This window comes from Haemaphysalis longicornis, unplaced genomic scaffold (genome assembly GCF_048455015.1).
Source record: "Haemaphysalis longicornis isolate Haplotype H1 unplaced genomic scaffold, Haemaphysalis longicornis Haplotype H1 scaffold_3, whole genome shotgun sequence".
Classification (NCBI taxonomy): Eukaryota; Metazoa; Arthropoda; class Arachnida; order Ixodida; family Ixodidae; genus Haemaphysalis; species Haemaphysalis longicornis.
The window spans coordinates 85870082-85892440 of NW_027526335.1; the positions used below are offsets into that span (position 1 = coordinate 85870082).

The following is a 22359-nucleotide window of genomic DNA, read 5'->3' on the forward strand; positions in this document are numbered from 1 at the left end:
AGTGCGTGCGTGCGTGCGTGCAGTTTCACAGCACGGTTCCTTGGTACGGTTTAAAATTGCTTGTGGTTGTTCTTTGCGATTGTGACGTGGGCGATGCGCGCGTGGAGACGCTTGCACATCCGGTTTTCGAAGTAAGTTGCGGTCTCTCTTGAGACGGATAGTCAGGAAAAAGGGCAGTGTGAATGTCACCAGCCTTTCTACATTGCTCCTTCACAACTCAATCGAAGTTCCAGTATACCACCCTTTTCTTTTTAGTGTGTTTCCAGCCCGTTGCAGCGTTTGCGTAGTTGCTCAAAATATTTTTTTCCGAGAACGCGGGCCGGATTCACTCGGCGGTTTTGTAATGCCAGGATCCCACTTGACGTTAAAAAACTACCAGGTCGGAGAAGCGCGCGATCCTGGAAGTTGCTTCCAGGATTGCGCGCCCTATACGACAGTGCCCTAGTTCAGGCCGATAATACTCTTGTAGTGGGTTTATAAGCCACTGTGTATAATCAGGCCCGAAGTGCTCCCCTCCTGTTGGGCCTTGAATTTACAGCGCTCCTTAGGCGAAGGCAGAGATCCAGGTCTGTCGTCGTGATTACCTGTAAAAAATAGAGGTTGGCATTGACGTTGTTGTTAGGGCTAGTGAAGATGCTGCGTTGTTCCCCACCTAAGTTTGAAAGGAGCTGCCAACAATTCGCGAATAAATCTTTGCGGCGTGTCGTGCGATTTCTCAAGGCTAGAAGAACCATTGTCTGGAAATACGGTTTACTGTGTTCCTTATCCATCATACGTCATTTAATCAATCAAAGTGTGATGTCGGAAAGAAAGGATGGTCTCTTCGATAACTCCAAGCGTGAAAGCTTGATTTATGAAGCTAAATTAGGGTGTTTGACGGCAAAGAGCTTGGAAAGAACTTGTATTAAGAGTCTCATGTGATCTCAGTAGAAAGTAAGCTTACGCGATTCGTCATATTGGGTCGGAACCCGTCCAAGTCCACGCGAAGAGAATGTTCCGCCGTTCTAAATACACCTGCTTCATCAACTGCGCTGACGTCGTTAACAATGTCCGTCGAAATAGTATCGGCTGCAAGTGGGTAGGCCTTTCGACGATGACATCGGTAGCGACTGCGATTTAATAGCGGTGACTAGAGAACCGTAGGCGTTCCGGCGACGAATGTGTATAAGATACTGCATGTCCCTAAAATGAAGCAGACGCGCGAAACAATCAAGCTTGACCATTGGCGAATCCAGAGCGGGGTCCGGGTGTCACGACTCCACCCCCCCCCCCCCCCCTTAATTTTGGAAATGATACCCCCAATAACATGACCCCTCAGGTTGTAGAAAAAGTCTAGTTGGTGTTTTTTTCTATTTCTTGTATTTTCAGTTATCAAAAAATTTCTGTAAATAAAAAAGGCTACTATCCTCCCCCTCATCGTCATCACTATCATTATCATCATCATCACTGATAGAAGCTGACTGCCCCCTCAGGAAAAACCTGGATCTGCCCCTGGGCTTGACCTGTCTGACTTGTCGAGGACTTCTGCCGGTAGAGTCGCACTGCCATTCACCTTGGCATCAACAGACGGTGTTAAGGATTTCCAATGCCGAAAGCTGCCCGTGCATGTGAAAATCCCGAGTAGGCGGTGAAAGATCACTGTGGCAGGTGATAGAAGAGGTAACGTTGCAAATAAGCTTGCTTTGTAGTCAGTAACGTTAAAGTAGCGCCTATACGGACGGAGACAAACTTTAAGTTGTCAAACTATCCGGACAAACTTTAAGAAGCGACCCCCCCCCCCCCCCCAAAAAAAAAGAAAAAGAAAAAGAAACGCGGCCGTGGTAAGAAATTTTAGGCAATCAAAACTTTATCTGGAAGGCTGACGGAAAGTCTTGGTGATTTGCCAGCAACCTCCTCAGCACGGCACCATTTGCAGCGTACGTACGCACATAACGAACCATTCTAGTCTTTGCAGCGCACGTACGGGGGAGGGGGGGGGGTGAAAAAAATTCCAACAATGTAGCGCACAGCCTCCGACGCATGCTGCACCATCTGGCTGCGAAGTCAGTAAACTGCGCGCATGCGCACTTCTTCGAGAGCATTTGAGAGTGTGCCCTACATTTATGGAAAATGCTTGATCAAGAAGCGACGCCCGTAGTATATCTTGTGGCGCCTTTTAACGCTGCGTCGTCACTTAGCAAGATAATCATTGAAGAGCACCATGCTAGTTTCAATCAGTCTGCTGTGCATGCGCTTGCCTCCAGAATGTAGTAGATAGCAGGATGCTCAGTAGCGACAGAGCATAAAACGACACCTCAAAAGAAATGACCGATGTCGCTTCTTTATCAAGGTTTCCCCTAACAGTAGGCCACACTCTCAAACGCTCTGAAAGAACTGCGCATGCGCGCAACTTACTGACAGTGCAGCCAGACAGTGCGGCATGCGTCGGAGGCTGTGTGCTCCGTTGTTCGCATTTATTTTAATCACCCCTGTACACAACAGACCATCCCAGTCAGGTACGCACCACAAATTACAAGGGCCAATAATGTCTCACGCAGAAGACTAAGATATTTTCACGGCGATAGTATCGCTGGAGAAGACGATGAACAGAAAATCAATCATGGAAATAATAAATGCTTAGTAAACAATAATCCATCACAGTAAGACCATCCCTGCGGTGATAAGATACACAAATACTTTTTCTCTAAACGCGTCTGTTAGCGGCTATACGTCTTACGAAGTCGTTGGGTGTGAACATTTCTTGACTCAGTACGTGCTCAGTGTGATACTTGCCCTGAATTGTTTGTCCAAATCTGCGAATACGAGCTTCTTGGCGCCCTTACTATTGCAACCTTATTTCTGATTTCAGTACCATAATAAAAAAATTACACCATCTTTCCGTAGGGGAACCCTGAGTAGTATGCAAAGCAGCCATGGGGCGATTTAGGTGCCCAATAGTTTTCAGTTCGTCGTTTTCGTTAGGTTGAGGTACGTAGCTACCGCTATATATACCGTTTGGTTTCCATGGTAACTACCAAACGTTTCACTAACCGGAACTACGAAATGGAAAATTGCGTTGACCCCATGGCTGCTTCGCATACTACTCAAGGTTCCCCTGCGTGAAGGTGGTGTAATTTTATTAGAGGGGGGGGGGAGCTGTTAGAGTGGAGAGGCATTAAAGAGAGAGAGAGAGAGAGAGAGAGAGAGAGAGAGAGAGAGAGAGAGAGAGAGAGAGACGTTGTACGTGGTATGAGTTTGTCTTTATTTAGGCACTATCATCATCATGTTCAACGTAGGTGACGTCGAGCTGTGGTTGGTGTTCCGCTTTGAATATGACCGCCTTATGGTCTGTGAAATGTAAAGTCAAGGGCTGTTGTAGTGAATGAACCCTAAAGTTGCTGAAAATGAGGTCGATGCACGTTCCCCGGATGGTTGTGGGCTGCTTGTAATCACGGCCCGCCGAGAGTCGCCGACGCACGCCGCCGCCGACGACGACGACGATGAAACGTCGAAGGCGCGTGAAGCGAACTCGTCTCGTGCCGTCCCAGGAAGACACCGGCAACACTGTCGCTCCAGAAGCCCTTAAAGGGAAAGCGTGTTCGTCTCGTGCCGGCCCAGGAAGACATCGGCAACACTGTAGCTCCAGGAGCCCTTAAAGGGAAAGCGTGCTCGTCTCGTGCCGTCCCAGGAAGACACCGGCAACACTGTCGCTCCAGAAGCCCTTAAAGGGAAAGCGTGCTCGTCTCGTGCCGTCCCAGGAAGACACCGGCAACACTGTCGCTCCAGGAGCCCTTAAAGGGAAAGCGTGCTCGTCTCGTGCCGTGCCAGGAAGACACCGGCAACACTGTCGCTCCAGGAGCCCTTAAAGGGAAAGCGTGCTCGTCTCGTGCCGTCCCAGGAAGACACCGGCAACACTGTCGCTCCAGAAGCCCTTAAAGGGAAAGCGTGCTCGTCTCGTGCCGGCCCAGGAAGACACCGGAAACACTGTAGCTCCAGGAGCCCTTAAAGGGTAAGACACCACCGGGCGTTCAGCAAGCCGAGCATGCGCAGTGGGGGTGTGGACACCGCACGGCGGAGGGATGTACATAGCCTCGACCATGAGATGCTTCGCATCTAAAACAACTTTATGGTGGTGACGATGCCACACAGACCAAGACGTCACTTGCAAATAACTTTCACGGAACATGTTCCTTGTGTTTACTGTGTTTTCTGTTTCCACAATTAAGCATTTTGTGGTCGGCTATAAATATATGATTGAACTCGGAGTGTAATCCTAGGTGAAGAGGTTTTGTCACTGCTTATAAAATCCAATAAAACGAATCGTAAGTACCTATAGCAACACCGAGTTGCTTTGATACCCCGAATTCCAGATTTCTTATTTTAAGCTAAGTTTCTAGATTTTTGTACAAACAAAGGTAATGTCTTTCAAGTATACGATAGCGTCTATAAATAACACTTGAACGCCCGCATAGCGGCGTCGCAAGTTACGCCAATTTCCTTCAAGCAGAGTATCCGAACAGTTTTCTATTTACCTTACGCTACTAGACCTGTGACTTTGGGAAAGGTGTTGAGCTGCGTACTCAAGGTACGACCTGACAATCGGTCTTACAAACAAGGCCCGAAAGTAATTTAAAAAACGAAGGGAGGAGCGGCCGAGTGAGGAGGGAGGGGGGGGGGCGCTTTTACCCCCAACACTGTCTAGCCGGTTCGGTATTGGAGGTCGCCAAAAACAAAAAAAGAACCATTAGGTTCGGCTTGTGCATGGAATCGGGTGGCGCGCAGTCGACCGTCGATAGTTAAGATCAAGGCCCTCGGTCAAGGACGTTCCGCGCGGACGCGAAGGCGATCGGCACCAGGGCCGACCCCTGCGGTACGCCGAGCGACAGACAGCACTTTTAAGCAGCTCGCGACCGTGGCGGCGAGTGAAAGTTGGCTCGCACGGATACTTAGCGCTGGGGCTCTATACAGGCGTCAAGCGGAAAAGCCCGCCCAACCTCCGCTTTTTGGCGCCTTGCTCACTATCGCGCCTTTGCAGGAGTCCACGCTGCCGCGTTCTTCCGCAGCCGGCGTGTTGCGACGGCGAGCTCGGAAAAGCGCGCGTCAGCACTCGCTGCCGACGGAAGCGAATGTAGCGCGTAGCGGCACGAGGAAATCGACGCGTGCGTGACTGGTGTGGATTAAATTACGTCACGGCGCGGCGACCAATAGAGCCAGTCACTCGACGAAACGAGGCGGTAACTTTAAGACCTTGTCTCAAAGCGGTGGAGGAACGTAACCGGTTCTTCCTCTCCAAGAGTGCGCTCGAAGCGCGGTTTTTCTTCGCGGGCAGCGCCGTGGCTCCAGGGAAATCCGCACTTGTGTCTGATCCACGCTTGTAGCCGTTGCCGCTAAGATGACGGTGACGTTGAGGAGAACGTGCCTTGTGCTCGTCCTGGGTCTAGCGACCCTGGGTCTAGATTTTGGTTGTGAAGCGCATCTTTTGGGACCAGGTGAGTGTTATTGCTGTTTCTGCGTCTTTCATTGCCGCTTTTTCAACATTTCTTGTGTGCGCGCGCATGTAGCCGTTTTCGTCGGTGAGCCTTGACAGGAAGCATCTAAAATATTTAAAGTACATGTGCTCTCTTATAGTACGAGTAGATATATGGATAGGATATTCAAGACAGATAATGCAAGCGAGCTGAAGGGAAAAAATAAATAATAGGTTCTCGCAACACTCCTGCGAATTTTTTTTTTTTAATTACTTCGGACGACTTACGTGTGTGATAAACGTACCGACCCTCATATAGTAATCTACATCTTCAATACACTGTTTTCATGCACTGAGGCAGCCAATGTTTTCCGTCTTGTCACACGTCGTTATTTCTTGCTGCCCTTTTTCACGACAGCATAAAAACACGGTATTTTAGCTACTTTTTTTATCCAAAAAATTTGTGAGCACTATTGCACCTAAACAAAGCTCACTTACCTCGGGGGTAGTCTCGTGGTGACTCACACAATGCTTTAGAAACTTGAGTTATGCTTCATTTGGCGGTTCAGCACCGTGGTTGTATTGTTCCTCGCCATTTCGCGCCAGTCTGCAAAAATGCGCATCAACGGGTACCCATGTGAGATAAATCATTTTTTCATTGGACACCTTGAAAAGGAGTAGTACCTAATTTAGCATTCATTCGTGCTGAGGAACAATAACGTGGCAAATGCTTCCTGATTTTAAAAACATAATAAAAGGAAGCGTCATGGCTCCTATAGGGACCACCGTAAACAGAACTACGCAGAGGAGAAACGCCCGTAGTCACATCTACGCGTTAAGGGAACACGAGCGGACCATAAAAATAGCAGTGAGCTTGAACGTTAACACGTAATACGTCACGCGCGGAGTCGACAGAAAATTATTCGCAACAGCGTCTAGCTGTCGATTGCGGAACGTTCACGCCGCCGTAAAATATGCCCGCGCAAATAAGCGTATCAGGAAAGCCCGAAGAACTTGGCAATGGAAGCACCTCGTCTCATCAATCAGCCGGATTGCGAAGGCGCGCAAACGCGGTTTGAGAGAGCTCTTGCCCGCACACATAATCACACGCTGTATTCTGTTTTTTTTTTTTTTTTATTGGCGCCTACCTTTACTTGTGCTATCGTGAAGGAAAATATTTTTCAGAGGTCAAGTGCACTACAGGAGTATTTGTGATGAAGGACAGAGAAGGATTGTTCCGAGTAACACATTTATAGCGCTCCATTTGGAGAAAGGATGTCACTGGGCGAAGGAAAGACATCCGCATCAGGACGTTCAATATGTTTTTGCACGTAAACCACGATGACGGATGCAGTCACGCACGTGCTTACTGGGAAGGGGAAAGAAGCAAAGCACCGAGAAAAAGAAATAACAAGGTCAAACTCAAGAAAAAGAGAACACTTGTCGTACCGTACACAGCCGCGAAATAGAAGGCGTTTCGCATTTCCCACCCTCGTTAGCCTACAAAGGAATCGGGCTTGTTTGGGGGGATAGAAAAAAGGGTTAGTAAAAACAAAGATCCGCAAAGGAGTGTGCAGAAGCACGCTGTAATATGAACTGCACGTTACTCACATATAGTAAGCGACGGAAGGCTCCAGAGTTCAGCACAAATAGCCCATAAGTATATAGTGTGCAGCGCACGCCTGCCGAGAGCGTTTGGCCTCTGCCCGTTGCGGTACTTTGTGGAACGAACCGAGCTTGTTTTTGGGACCGGGTACTGCATAATACGAGCTATTTGCGGCCCAAATGGGAGCAGACGTTTGCTGTTACCTCCAGTAAAACACTTGTCGTACCATATCGGACCGTATATCTCGACGTTAAAATGTTTTAAGATCGCGGATATTCTAACGCGCGCGCATAAAAAAAAAGAACACAGCAGTACATAGCCTTCACTGTAGAATTAAGGACGGTATTTTCGTTCTTTGTAACGATGGAATCCAAACAGCTTCGTCACGGCGAAGTAGAACTTCGTTATTCACCCTGTTTTTATCATTTTGCCAGCACTGAACAGTCAGAGGACAGAAAGGGCCGAGAAAAAAAAAAAAAGAGTGCGGAAATCTTGAGAATTGTTTCGTAATGCTTAAGCCATGTTTCTAGCCCCTCTACTATACACCGCTATCTTTAAAGTCGGCCTAATTACTGCACGGAACGCTATTGCTAGGAAGACAACTTTTGAGGGAAAATGTAGCAATTTTATATTAAAGTACGAGGGTCCCATGTATGCATAAAAAAGGGCATTTTTTTCAAAATCTGGCTTCACTGCTGTACACGCATGCATTGCAAGTGAATTGTATCACGTGCTTTTCGTGTTTTTTTATTTCTTTCCTATTTATTCTGAAGCTACCAATCACCTGAACTTGCAATATTATAACGATTAGATCTACTAAGTCGGCGAATTATGCATTTATTTTGCAGACATAAGGCGCCTCACTCTTTCGCGTTAGACAGACATTTTGCTAAAGTACTCGCCAAAGAATATTTACGCATTGTTACACGAAGATAACGGGCTGAGGGTTGCGTCATGGGCATTTCGCGGGCAGTCTCGGACTGATTATCGAGAAGACTAACCTGTTAGATAAATTTGGGGAGGTTGCGGTGATTTTTATCGAGGAGACGTCGGATAGGATACCCTTGCTGTTTGGTTTCTTTGTAAAGCACCGAAGAGATGTCAGTGTGGTGAGAATAAAGCAAACAAATTATAATTTAGTGTCCAACTGGTGCATGAAAGCAACGACTGTGCAGCAGGCGGTATTCTGATTTTGGGGAAGCCGCGGCGTAAAATGTTGTCAGTCTGCTTGTAGAAGTAATTGGTGCCAAAAGGCGAAGAAAGAGACGCAAACAATGCGACAGTCGAGAAGTCTCTGATGAGTACTACCGAGCTTTCACCTTCAGAGCACGTGAACAGACTTAAGTGCCCCGATGAAGTTTCGTGTAAGGTAATTTCTAATTCTCTGGCGTTTCTCAATCACAACCCTAAAAAATAAGCGTCTGTAGGTCATGACTTTCATCGACTTAAGCCTCCATCGTCAGGAGAAACACGCCCACTCCGTAATACAAACGCTGCATCAGGAGGCGCGGAGTCTTATCATTGTTAACCAATGCTCGTGGGCAAGTCTGTTAACATTTTCTTGAATGAACAAAAAAGTCAAAATTCTCGCGCGTCATTAATGACTGCACCGCCCCACATCCGAAAGGCAAGGAACCGCTCTTAGTTTTACCACTCAAAATGGACGCGACAAAAAGTGGCACAAAAGCAAACCTTCATTTCGAATTACGCTGGGTATTACTGCCACGGGATGTTAGGGTACAAGTAGACGGGGCGATACACAAATTCCAGATGACGCAGTACCAATTAACTCGCCCCATTCGTCGTCCTTTTGAAGAGAAAACTGTTTAAGAGCATCATGTTGCTTTTATTAGGAAAACTAAGCTTCGAGAACGCAAAATCATTCATCAGGGTGCCAGATACGCGGCTATTAAGATAATTTATTGCGGACACGTAACAAGCAATCAGTTCAGTACAGCGGCGTAGTCTGTGGCTTTTGCTCACTGGACGAACAGCGGACATTCGGGGACAAGAACATAGCAAGAGGGCACAGAAGACAGCCTGGAAAACGTTACTAGAATAGCTATTCTAGTAACATTGGCCTGGAGGTCATCACAGCGCTCCCCTCGTAAGCCCGATTTTTATTCAATTGTCCCAAAAATGTGCGCTATTCATTCTGCGAGCATAAATAAACCCCCAGACTTTATCAGAGTGTGGCAAGGTGTAGGGGGAGGAGGAGGAATCAACGCATCTGTGGAGCAGTTATAGCATTGGGGTGTAGTCCTAATTTCAGGGCTCTTGAGCCCGTCCGGCTTCTTGGGTTCCCTTCGCCAAAGCTGGTCGTCAGGTCCAAGATGGACAGCGCTCTCTAAAAGTGCTCAGGTCACGGGAGGGAAGGGCAGGAAGTGTAAGAGTCTGCGTGTGCATTGTGGCGAGAGTGTAGCGAACACGGGAGCTCTCGTCGGCAGTGGAGCGCGGCCCATGCCAGGCCAAGAACCCTCTGGGCCGGGGCTTCCTGGACGGTACGTGCATGCCGCTGCTCAAGTGCAAGCAGACGCTGCGCGGCATCATCCGCCTCAACTTCCCCGTCATCTGCGGCATCGAGGTGGTCCGGCCCATCGTCTGCTGCCCCATCATGGGACCTCGCGGAGGAGGAGGAGGAGGCGGAGGAGTACAAGGTGCACAGCCACGCGCGCCCTTCGCGCTGCGGCCACAGGGACGCAGCCTCGCGGTGGCGCCCTCGAACGTACATACAGTAAACGCTCGTTATAACGAAATAGCTTTAATATCGCTTTATTCAGAGTGTTTTATGGTCGTCACTGCCATTCGTACCCGCTTGTAACGCAGTATCGCGAAAAGCGAAGACAGTCTAATGTCCCGAGGAGTTCGTCATAACGAGGGTTTGGTGTATATATACACCTATAAGGAGGAGTCCCCTCGCACCAGTTTTATTATAGTTGTCTGGCACGTTATGCCTACGTGCAGTTTTAAACGCGGCTACTATACGATTGACAAAGGTATTTTGTTGCAGCCATATTTCTTGTGAAAACGTCATTCATTCGTGCTTGTTGCAGTCGCAACCATGTAGGAGCTCTGTCGGTGAAGCAAGGTGTCAACGCCTGAAGCGAGCAAGCGTAACTTACACTTTTCCCTGGAATCTACTGATAAGGAGCAATTATTCTAAATATCATACATGCAATTACCTTCCAGTAAACAGCAACGCCGGTAGCACGTGCTCTATGTGCGAAGTGCATAGTAATTCCGAGGCCGCATTTAATAAGAAATGTTCTTGCACTCAGAGGGCTTCACTTTCACAAGTCATTATCGCCACCAGCTTCCAGGACGGAAAAAAAGTGCTAACGACGAAGATGAAACCGTGACTATTCAGCGATTACTGTGAAGCAAACGCGTTAGAATTGCACGGGAGTGGGTCCCTCGGGAGCTTTTCGTGAGCTTCTCGACAACACGATGTATACTTGATTGGCTTGTGAAGGCATTCAACTCCAACACTCAAATCAGAAACTCAGTGTCACTATACGGCGAATTGCTGCAAATCTCCTGACCAGTTCACAATTTTGGACTGCGCATTTAGAGGAGATGGAGGAGAGGGGCGTACTCGCCGCTGGAAAATTGCCGTATTTACTCGATTCTAAGCACCCACTTTTTTTTCCACTCTCGCGATGCCGAAAGTGAGGAGAGTGCTTATATTCAAAAAGCATAAATTACCTCCCCTCGGCGCACTTTTTTTAGCGGCCGTATCTCGACGAGACGGGCGCAAGGAATAACGTTTTATGTGGCAAACAATCAAAAGAAAAATAGGCACAAACAGTGAACGCACCGCTTACGTCCGATACTCAGTAACCTCCACTACCATTCGAGCCCGTTAGGTAACTTGGGCCGCCGCTCTCAGTATCCACCAGCAGGTCGCCTTATGTTGCGTTGAGGTGGTTTGTAATTGAAGACTTCGTAAATGAGTTGTCCACAACATGAAGTCGGGCCCGCTTCCACGCTTTTGAAATCTACCTGGCGATGGTTGCTTAGGAAAGCGGGTGCTTAGATTCGCATATGAACGCTTTTTCGTATTTTTTCCCCAAAAGTTGGGGGAGGGTGCTTAGAATTGCAAAAATACGGTAATCGAGTATTCGTGTTATCAGAAATTTGCCAGTTCGGAAAGCGGTGACCCTGAAAGACTTGCGGCGCACTTCAAAGCCAGCCATGTGGGGCGGTTCGGCGAGGCAAGATCGAACTTCTGAGGAATTACCTTCTGAGGACTTCTGAGGAATTACCTTCTGAGGAATTACCTTCTGAGAACTTCTGAGGAATGAACCTCCCAGTGTTTGCATGTCATGTAGTAAAAAAACTGGTGCGAGGAACGCCTCTACGTGTTATAATGAGCATTTGGAGCCACCGCCAGGCAGCGCCTTTTTCGAGGTGCCCACAAATTAGTTTCACCTTTCAAAGGCGAGCAACTAGCTGTATATTAACTGCAATTAACTGGTCGCAGAAAGTTAACTCGACGCGGGCCGTGCTTTCCACCTCAAAATTTCCCATGATTCTGCATTCACTGCACCCGTCAATAAAAGCCTCCTCAGGTAACGTTCAAGCACTAGCTGGTAACTGAACAAAAGCTCAACCAGTTTCTCCGGGACTTGGACACAATCTCACCAGCCTGTCTTTCCCAGGAGCACAGAGCGTCACCGTGAAAAAGAATGAAAATTTAGAGTTCATGCGTTAATTTTGGCGTATTCATGGATGAATCGTTTGCCATAAAGGGCTGCAGAAATTTGTTTATTTATTCTGTTCTGCCACAACCAGAAACTCATCTTCCTCGAGCATAAAACAAATTCGTGATTGTTCAGGGTCAACGCGAAGTACGCCTGACGAATATTCAGTTCGGATTTTTTTTTTTTTTTCATTTTATTGTTTACCACGGAACAGAGTCTGCGGACGTTTCGAGCCTCGACCCCCTTTTTAATATTTCGCGGATTACACGGGCTGGACTTATGAAAACACATTGGTATAAAATGTTTCCGTAGGGTCAAAAGTTTAACCCACATGCTGTCGCTAACACAAGCGCTCAAACACCCTCAACAAAAAAAAAAAAGTGTGGTCGAAAATTCCCACAGTTACGGGTTTACAAGCGTGTGAGCTTATGCTCACGTCCGGGGAAGGTCGGGCGAGATTTTGACCTGTGAGCCTTGAACGACGAGATCTTTTCCGGTCAGATTTTGTCTCGATTTTCAGACGAACGCACGCACAGCATAACCTGGGTACACGAAGTGCGTAGCACTCTTCAAGTTTAGATGTTCAGAGGACGCTTTTGTTTTTATATTATATTACACCGAAGTCACTCTGCGAAGCAGGAACCCGTTGAAAAGGTCATTCTGAGAGTGTTCGCCCCGAAGGAGCCCCCAAGCTTCTTGTACGGCTGGCCCCTGCACCGCCAGCGCTGGTGGAGACGCGGCGACACGTGCCCGGAGAAAACAGGATTGCTTGGAATGCCTTAACAGGAGCTAGTTTTTTTGGCAAAAAATAGTAAACATACAATAATCGTCTTCTTCCCGGAAAGTTGTGAAACTTTCGCAGTAAAAAAATAACCCCAAAGCTGTGAGAAATTTCTTGGGCAGAAGAGAGCAGAATATTCTTCCTCAAAAACATGCCACAACTGTCCTCGCCGAAGGTTGGTGCAGTGCTAGCAAAAGAAAACGAAAAAAAAAGAGAAAGAAATGAAAATAAGGCCTTCGAATTCAAATTCTTTCATTACTTTTTGACACTCCCGAGGGTAGTGCAGTCATCCCCGCTTTCAACGAAGTACCGCTTATGACGAATTCAGTTTCCTCTCCCGGGGCTTCGCTACAGAGAAGCTCAGTTTACGCGAAGAGAAAAACGACTCCGTGCTGCTTGTTGCGGAAGGGGGTGACCCGCTGCCAGAACCCCGTACGCCGGTATCTTCCTCCCTGCTCAATGACTTGGACGGAAGCACGCCTTCGCTTTCCCATTTAGCGTTTAATCACAGTGTGCAGATAACCTTGAAACCGATGTCTGCATGCAACATTCTGCTTACAGCAATAATGCACATAGTGAGCATACCAAGAAGCTTCTGCCCTCTTACTTTGTGTAATTCATTAATACCTGCTAGCGGACTAACAGAGGAGCTGTCATACCTGGAGCCTTCCCTGCCACTACTATGTGCAGTAATGCGCTACGGTGCGTTGCTTTGGAAATATAAAGTTAGTGCGAATTACATCAAGCATACGTCTATCACGTGTCCCTTTCTTTCCACGCTCATACCTTGCTTGAGAGGGCGAACACCGCCCAAAAGCACCATGATTTCTCAGACTCGTGCTAAGCTTACACGTGTGCCTGTCATTGCCCTCTAAGCAACCGGTCCGTCATCAAAGCAGTTGCAAACGAATGTAAAAGCAGGTGGGAAACGAAAAATAGAAAAAGGGGCGCAACGTATCCGCGACTGATATCGACCTGCCAGAGTGAATCCGTTTCACTTGTACACTGCAATAACAAACGTACATCGCTACTCCTTGTAACTCGCGCGTGCACAGAAACCGAATTATTCAGGAATATACTACGCTCGTACTTCGCTAGCTGTCGAAACATCCAGATTCTAGAAAGGCAGTTTTCGCTGTGTCGCAGTCAGTTGGGTGAAATGTAGAAATGATCTCAATGGTTGGGCATTGGTACGCCCTCTTTCTCCGCAGGGGAACACAGACACCTACTGAACCCGTTTAACATTATAGACGACGTCTTTAAAAACATCCCCGTCATAGGATCGCCAGTGCCAGGCGCATTCGCCGGCGCACGTAAGTCGAGATTTTTTTTTTTTTTTCGAACTCGCTGGCGCGTGTGTCAGCCGCAGTGTATACAGCGCTCACTCGGCGTCGTCCGCTTCGCTTTCCCGCTTCTCGAAGGTCACCCAATTTCCTGCAGCAGCCTCTCGGACAAGCTGTGCTTCAGACAAGCTTATCAGTAAAGGAAAGTTCGTTAGATAAGCAGTCAGGCTGAAATGCGCATTTTGGTTGCAGGTGTACAAAAAAAGTGTTCATCTCATTTAGAAATTAAATAAGAGTTACGCAGCACGCTTGCTTTATACGCATCTGCTAATCAGAAGTACACAGAGAAACATGAGAGCGGTTACATAAAACGCAATTTACTTTTTTGTCTTGCACGCACACGTACCGTATTTTCACTATTCTATCGCGCACCTTTCTCCGCTAAAAATAGCTTTAAAATTTGCGTGCACGTTGGAATCGGTCCCTGAACCGAAACCGGAGTTAAATGTTCCCCGATTTAGTCTTAATGCAAGCAGGAACTGGATAAGCCAGTTTATGAAGCACAAAAGATTTTTTCTGCCACAGTTGCCTACGTCAAATAAAATAACTTCTGCAGGTATATGATGTACACCTTCGTGGTAGATTCGACGTAATTATTTTTTTAATTTCCTTACGTTAAGTTACGTGCGCGTTATAATCAGAGGCGCGTTAGAATCGTGCAAATAAGGTATTTCTGTTCCCGCGTGTTGGTGCGGCGGGTAAATGCTGCTCCACTCAAGCTTCTTTAGCAAGCCGTCAATTGTTCCGTTACATGGGCTCTGAAAACCGCTGCTCGAGTTTCTGAGATAAGTTAATCTTCTGAAGCCAAGTATCTCTAAGCACCTCGGTTCATTTTAGCAACAAATAAACCTATAACTTGAGAAGAAAAGCGTAAGCCCGTTTTATCCGGCTTTCCCCCTCCGACAACCCTGGCTGACCAAGCATCCTCCCAAGGTGACGCCCATAAGTGCCACGGCTTTTAAAACAGCGCTTTAAGCGGCGCACTTTCGCACTTTTGTCTTTCTCGCTGCTGCGTTTGTCCGCCTGCTTGCCAGCACTGAGAGCACCTCTCGAAGTAACTCACGTCACCGCAACAATCCCGCCTGCGAACAAGTAAGATTGCATGGCTTCCTTGTTGCAACGTGAATAGCCGTGAGTACCGCAGCCTCCTTCAGTTGAGTCGCACAGGAAACAAAATGGAACCTGGTGCTCTCAGCTCCCACTGGTTAAGTGGAATAAAAGGAACGACGTTACAGCTTTTCCAATGTGACGAGAGAAAAAAGAAAGCGAGGCAGGCACAAGGAGAAAGGAAGGACATGTCTAATACCCGTGCCACACGTACACGAAAAATGACATTAACTGCTTAGTGCCTCAAGTTTTAATGTCATTAATTCGCTGCTACACGCAAAAATCTACTGCTATTCACTCTAATGTCATTTTTGGTTTAAGGAGTTCCCCGCAACTCATTCGCATTCACGAACGCCTTAAATTTGCCTACTCTCGAACGCAATGAGCACCAAATGAAACTAACGAAACACTCAGCACCAGAGTGTTGACTCGGAAACGTAGCCGAACTGCGAAATAAGGCGATTTTTTGTGCACTCTTGGTGGCGAAGTTCTGAAGAAGACGAAGACTAAAACAGCGGCAAAAGGCAGAAGATCGTGTTACTCGTCGTTTCGAATTTTTCGGGTTTGGCTACCGCTGGCAGGCGACGGCGCTGCTGAAGCCACTTTTAGAAATGGCTCGCACCATTTTTTAGAAAACACTTTTTTTCATAGCGTTTTCTTTCACACACAAAAAAAAAACACTTTTAACCCTTATAAGACGTTTTTTCTCTAAGTTAAAAACTTCTAAAATAGGAGTGCATTTCTCTTTTTGGTCATTATCACCATCTTTCCTAACACATTTAATGCTTTTGTGTTTTCGCGTGCACGGCCCGCCCAGATAAAATCATCCGGGATCTTAAGGCCTTAATCATTAATGTCATTTTTCGTGTACGTGTGGCACGGGTATAAGTAACAGAATAGCATGTTTTGGCTACGGCAACGGTCTGTAACGAGCCTTGTGTCGTGTGTGTGTGTCTCAGTTGGACCATTCGGCCCCTACGGAGTCAACATCCCCGGCGTGAATTCGTTTGACGACTATATGCGCTTCCTTGGGCTCTCCCCTCACGGGCCAAACTTTGGGACGATACCAGGTAAATAGGCCTTCCGTGAGACTGCATGCCCTCGTTTGCATGATGCACGGTCCGGACGGCTGCCTCTCGAACGGTCCCTCCCACGATCTGAGATAGTAGGTAAGAACTCACGTTAAGATTCTTACGGGGAAAATCAGGGAGTGAAACAAGTCATGGTGAAACCAGTGTCACGATTTGCTCCCGTTGCCACCTATGAACTGTCGCCTTGTGACTTTTGTTTCGAAACCAAAGCCAGCTAGCTGTGGAATTCCGGCGCAATGTAGCCGAACGGATTTGGCGCTACGCCTCATTGAGGGCGAGGCTGCAACGGTCAATGCTTTTGTTCCACTTGACCATTAAAGGTCCCCTGCAACACTTGCTAAGGACGCTTCTACCATTTCCTTCGTGCCTGAAAACACTTCGAAAGCTACGGTAATTGCCAGCGCAGGGTGGCTCTGCGTGTTTTGCTTGTCACAGCGCATACCTCTTCTAGTTCCTGCTTTGCTTTTGCTGCGGTTGTCTGTAAATACACGATCGAATGCGTTCGTTCCTGCAGTTGAAAGAAAGCCCGCCAATGCCGGGATATGGCTGGAGTGATGTCACTCTAGCCCACGAACAACCCCCCGACGATGAAAAAGAGATTATTTGGGCTAGTGTGTATATAGTTATCTGATGAGCTTTAACAGTACCATTTGGCCTAGGCACTTCGAGGCTACCTGATCAAGGTGCTCGACACGCTGTTTGACTACCTTCTAAAATTGTGAGATTTTCAAAAAAAGAAAAGAAAGAAAGAACTTGTTGCAGGGGAGCTTTAAGGACACGGCATAGCCGACAATTGCGAGCGCCTGATGAGGCGTGGGTGAAGACGCTCAACGCAACGCTCAAGGCGCGAGTAGACATAGTGTGGCTTTTATAGAAAAACGTGAAACCAGCGAACTTTTGCGGAGAACAAATGAGCGGCTGCCGCTTCCCTCTGCCAGCGACATCGAAATATTCTGCACGGACGCATGCAGGACAACGCTTCACTGGTTTACCACGCCTAATCTGGTGTCATGGCCATCTCTCGTGGGCCGTTTGTTAGTGCGTAGCGATAGCAACTCGCGTGTTCACTATCACTGGCCTCAAGAGTGTATGCGTATTCAGATAATCGTGTAGCATAATCCAGGGGCGCATGTTTTAATCTAGCCTTTATAAGTTGTCCGTGGGACTCACACTTTGAGGCTCCAACAAGCATTGAGGTCTTAGTTGCGGTTTCAAGGAATCTACAGCCCTCGTCATGTCTCTACGAGTAAAATCCCTAATATGCAGTGACGAAAACTGACGCAGCAGCTCTACTGCCTTTTGCCAATTAATCGCAGAAGGATAAAATTGAAAATAAAGTTTAACCATCCTACAATTTCTTACTCTTGGCCTCCGGTTGTTGTCGAACCTCTGAACTCTCCCCTTTTTAACCAAGAGTATCTTGCCTCAGAAAACACCGGAGGATAAGGATTATCCTACTATAGGCCACCGTTATTCGTCGTCTTTACTGTGTAGTCAAGTACTTCGCCAGTGCTGGCTGTGTTTTCGATCTGACTTGTACCCGACTGTGTCACAGGGCCGTACATTCCTCCAATACCGCATCTGCCACACGGCGGCACATTTGGAGTGCCCTCATTCAATCCTCACGGCAATCTGCCAGGTATACACACAGGCATGCGTGCAGCGATCTCCCCAGCCCGGCGAAGGGCGGCGTCCACTGATTCCCCATTTGCCTAACGAACACTCCCCTCTGCGACAGGGCCGACATACCCCGTTCCTTCGCAGCCGCTACCACCCCACTCTGGAACGCCGCCTAAGCAGGACAACTACCCACCGGGTATGTATGTATGCCTACACTGCTGTTTTTGCAGGTGACCTACGTGGTGTAAAAAAAGAAAAAGAAATAATGAGGGCATTACCGTATTCAAACGACTCTAACGCGCACCGTTTTTTGCTAAAAGTAGCCTTCAAATTTGTGTGCGCGTTACAATCGGGCGCACGAAACCAGTTTAAAAGTGCCCAGCGGCATCTCCATGCGCGCAAACTCCTTCCAAAATTCAACTCAATCCAATCCAAAACAGTCTGTCGACACCACGCGAGTATATTTGGCTAGGGTGCCACCCTAAGTTGGCCTACCCATTCCTCTACGGGCATATATTAAACAGTAGCTCATATTTATTTGTTTTTTTTTTTTGCTGATTAGGTTTTTTTTTTTTCAAATTTTCTTGAGAAAACTTACCTGCGCCTTGCCATCGGGAAAATCAACTCCCCGCTCATGGAAATGTAATAGTTCAACCAGTGCAATAAGGAAACTGCTAAATGTGGAAAAGCATTGTGATAGCACGATGCCGTTTGGAGAGTGCAGCAGAGCGGGACCTAGACTTCAGCGCACGATCGTGCTCTTGCTTTTTTTAGCGCTATATGATGTCACGTGTTGACAGGAAACAGGAGTAAAGAGACCATAAACTTCATGCACAGCGCTTCGAAATTGTCAGTGTATGCAATATGATTAGAATTATTTCGCTCAAGCACGCTGAGTTTAGGCCATGATTTGCTCTCACGTAAAGATGCTCTCTTTTTTTATCTCATTCTCTCGAACAAGGTGACCTAGCAGATATACGTTGCGAGCATGCAGAGTCGCACGTGCAGTTTACACCCCTCACGCCTGCAGGTTAGCTTTATGCACACGGATTCGGCCGAACGACAAAATGCAGCGTGTATGCAAACCCTCGTCTCCTGTCGTCATCTCTACCACATGCCTATTTATCTTCTTCTACTCGAGGATTCACAAACCGCACAGAAATTCCCTTCCTATTCACCATATGGACTTCGTACGCACTAGTACGTTGTGCCGGCGGAATATGCCAGGAAGGATGCTGATACCCCGCCCATGCGGCCTTCGCTTAGTGAACGACAAACCTCGAATGCCTCTTTGTCTCAACGAACGAAAATACAATGTATCGCGAACCAGAGGGGACTTTTCAGCAGATGTAGTTTGTCTACGTTATACACTTTAGTCGCTTGCACCGAGCGCTGTTTCCCATGGTCTACATTCTTAACCATGCTTGTTTCCAACGTGCAGTCGTCAGTCCTCCTCGGCCTCCGCACGGGAACTCCCCCGGAACGGGGCCAGCCCCGCCTCAGCCGGGAAGCGGAGGTGAGCGTACGGATGCACCATTCGCGACCTTTTACCACCGAGAACAAAATATCGAGAACAGAATATATTGTGTTCTGGATGATAAACAAAGGACAGATATAGGCACCCTGAACTAGGCCAGTGGGAGCGCACAACTTTCCCTCTTAAAGAGATGCTGTAAGCGCTGCCGATAAACGTTCCACTCATTATTTCGCGCCTGAAAGCACTGCGAAAGATTTATAGCCACCGACCAGACAGAGCGGCACTGCGTGATTTGTTTCTTCACATGTATACATGCGTCTTCACACTTCTGCTTCGCTTTTGTGGCGGTTTTCCTTACAGCGGCGATCGAATTAGTTTATTGGTAAGCACTGGATGCGGTGGTTGACTGCGTTTCGAAAGTATCTCACATTTATAAAAGAAAGTTCGAAAGAGTGTTGCAGGGCCCGTTTAAATCTATCTGCAGTGCACGTTATAGCTTCCATAGACAAGTGGAAATTTTTTGACCAGTTACCACCCGGGGCCAACCTACGCTTTGCGGCGCTAGTACTAAAATGTCGCTTCATTGACGGGAAGAAAAGTAGTGTAAAGGGTGCGCCGATGTCTCCTTTCCTTTTATACTCACGTGTAACCTAATCGGCCGGCTGCAAAATCCGCTTCTGACGGGTTTTGTTCTCCCGCCGTTACCATAGATTTTCGGGGGGGTAGGTGGCATAACGCGTGATAAAAGTGACTGTAGATAACTCAAGCCGGGCGGTGACGCTTACGAAGATTGAATTTTGGGACCAGAGGTGGCGACGAGCAAGAGCTACGGCCCCATGATGTGTAAAACGGCCCTTCTGCATCAGAGCAGCGTGCCTTTGTGCGCTAGTCTGACTACCATTTCTTAACAAAGCAACATGTGTTGAACAAACGAACAGAAAACGGAAGCCAAGCTCTCTAGCTCCCGCGACAACCGTTATCGCCGACACACGAGTTGTGCAGTGCATCCGCCCGCACCCTTGCGCAAGTCTCGTTAATGATGTCAGTATCAACAAGCTTGCAACCAAGCGCCAACGCACGCCGATGCAACAGAAGCAACGCGGCCTGACAGAACCCTCCGTCTCATTATTTTTATCACTCCTTCAGGAAACCCGCTGTGCTTTCGATAGCGCTTTAACGAGGGCCTTCGACTTCCCCTCGACTGCGACACGACTCCGCGATTCTATAGCACGTTCTTCTCTTAAGTAACTGCAATGACGTGCGTTTGTTCTCAAATGAGCGCTTGTACCATTGTGCCTATTCTGTGTCGTTGTGTTTGTCGCGCTCTACTTTTTTTAGATGAAATCGAGGCTTCGACGGACGCTTGTCTGGTCGGGAATGACATTAAAAGGCATTGTAAAGAAGACGCCAACCACAGCAGAGAATGAATCAATGACGTTTCGGTCCCCGGAACGGGAGCCTTGTTCACACTAAAAGCTGAGAAAGAAAGCTAACGTCATTGTTTTTTCTCAGCTTTTAGTGTGAACAAGGCTCCCGCTCGGGAGGCCGAGACGTCATTGATTCATTTTCTCCTGTGGTCGGCGTCTTCTATCTTATGTCTTTTTTTTTTTTTACTTTTTGCAGTAGAAGTGAGCAACAATTTGCCCGACAATATGTTTGACGTGGGTTTGATTTTCTTCCCCTACCGTATTTCGGGGGACACTAAAATAGATCTAAAATAGTAAAATTCGTCGGGAGCTGTGACGGCTGTTCATAAAAAACTCCAGCATATCGCTAAAAATTCGCGCCTTCTTTTTGCATTTCACGTACACGCAAGCACCTCACCCAACGCTGCTGTTAGCGAACTTGAGCGGGGCAACAAGTCGAACCTTCCCCGCCGTACAGTGATTGCCGAGCGCGGAAGTAATTAGGGTTAGAGCAAGAAATTCCCCGCCGTCTCCGAGAAGGTGCAAGCGCTCTTTCCCGCAAGGTATCGGGGCTGACGACGCACTGAACGAAGGCCACGTATGCGCGAAAGCCTTCGGGGCGAAGTTCGGTCATGCAGCTGCCGGACAAGGTCGCTGACAGGAAAAGAAAAAAAATGAGAAAAGTCGCCCACGCGCCCTACATAAGCCGTTCGGTGCTCGTGGAGGGATTTCCCGCGGAATGCTTGCAACAAGCTTTTAGAGCCGCGAAGACGAATGCGGTCATGGGCCGTGTCAAAGATGCGGAGGTGTTCAGCGTGTTACAAGGGCGACGGTGCGTGCGTGCTTCTAAGCGCGTGCATGCGTCCGTGCATGCGTTCGTGTTTAACGCTAATTCTACTTAAAATAAGGAGTTAAAAATTAAAATTGGAATTATAAAAATAAAACGAAAAAAAAAACGTGCTGTCAAGCCGAGCTCTCCCAGTGATTTCCCTCCCTCGTGCCCCACTCAAATTATACCCGTCACGGTGTCTCAGTGGCTAAGGCGTTGTGCTGCACAGCCCAAGGACGCGGGTTCGATTCCGGGCCGCGGCGACCGCCATTCTGATGGAGGCGAAAAGCAAAACGCCCGTGTGTACGAGGTTTCGGCGCACTTTAAAGGTCCCTAGGCGGTCAAAATTAATCCGGAGCCCTCCACTACGGCGCGCCTCATCACCTGCGTTGCGTCGGCGCGTTATAAACCCTTCAGTCAAGTCACTCAGATTACGGGGTTCAACGTGCCGAAGCTGCGCCTGAGCTATGAGGCGCGCCGTAGCGGGAGGCTCCGGATTAATTTCGACCACCTGGGGATCTTTAACGCGCCCCGAAATATCCACACACGGGCGTTTTCGCTTTTCGTTTCCGTCATAACAGCTGCCACGCGACCGGGATCAAGCCCGTGGCCTTGATCTACTTAACCCGCACTCACATTACTGCTTTGACAACGGCAGCCTTTATCCGGCACCCCGCCTCCCATTTGGAAGTTCCCCGCAGAGCCCATTTAGTTAGAATGACTTTTTTTTTCTTTTTTGTTTCCAGGACCAGTCGTGCCGCCAAGGCCAGACAACACACCAGGCAAGCAGCCAGAGGTACCTGCCGGTGGTACCGACACTCCAGGTACGAAGGCACACGTTCAAGTATATAATCAACAAAACGAAAACCGTGAGCTAAGAGGCTTGTTTGTAATGCACAGCTGAGTCATCAGCTAGCAATGAAGCAGCTGAAGGACAGTCATCATCATCA

The 22359-nt window shown here is 47.9% G+C and overlaps 1 protein-coding gene across 1 annotated transcript in view; it reads left to right on the forward strand.

The window, feature by feature from the left end:
• The first annotated feature begins 5109 nt into the window (after positions 1–5109).
• LOC144175306 (uncharacterized) overlaps positions 5110–22359 on the forward strand; it is a 42800-nt gene continuing 25550 nt past the window's right edge. The window contains exons 1-8 of the mRNA XM_077704388.1: positions 5110–5468; positions 9500–9709; positions 13748–13849; positions 15946–16056; positions 17633–17716; positions 17816–17893; positions 19139–19219; positions 22156–22233. Of these exons, the coding sequence (XP_077560514.1) occupies positions 5372–5468; positions 9500–9709; positions 13748–13849; positions 15946–16056; positions 17633–17716; positions 17816–17893; positions 19139–19219; positions 22156–22233 (841 nt within the window). The 5' untranslated portion in view covers positions 5110–5371. The remainder of the gene's footprint in view (positions 5469–9499; positions 9710–13747; positions 13850–15945; positions 16057–17632; positions 17717–17815; positions 17894–19138; positions 19220–22155; positions 22234–22359) is intronic.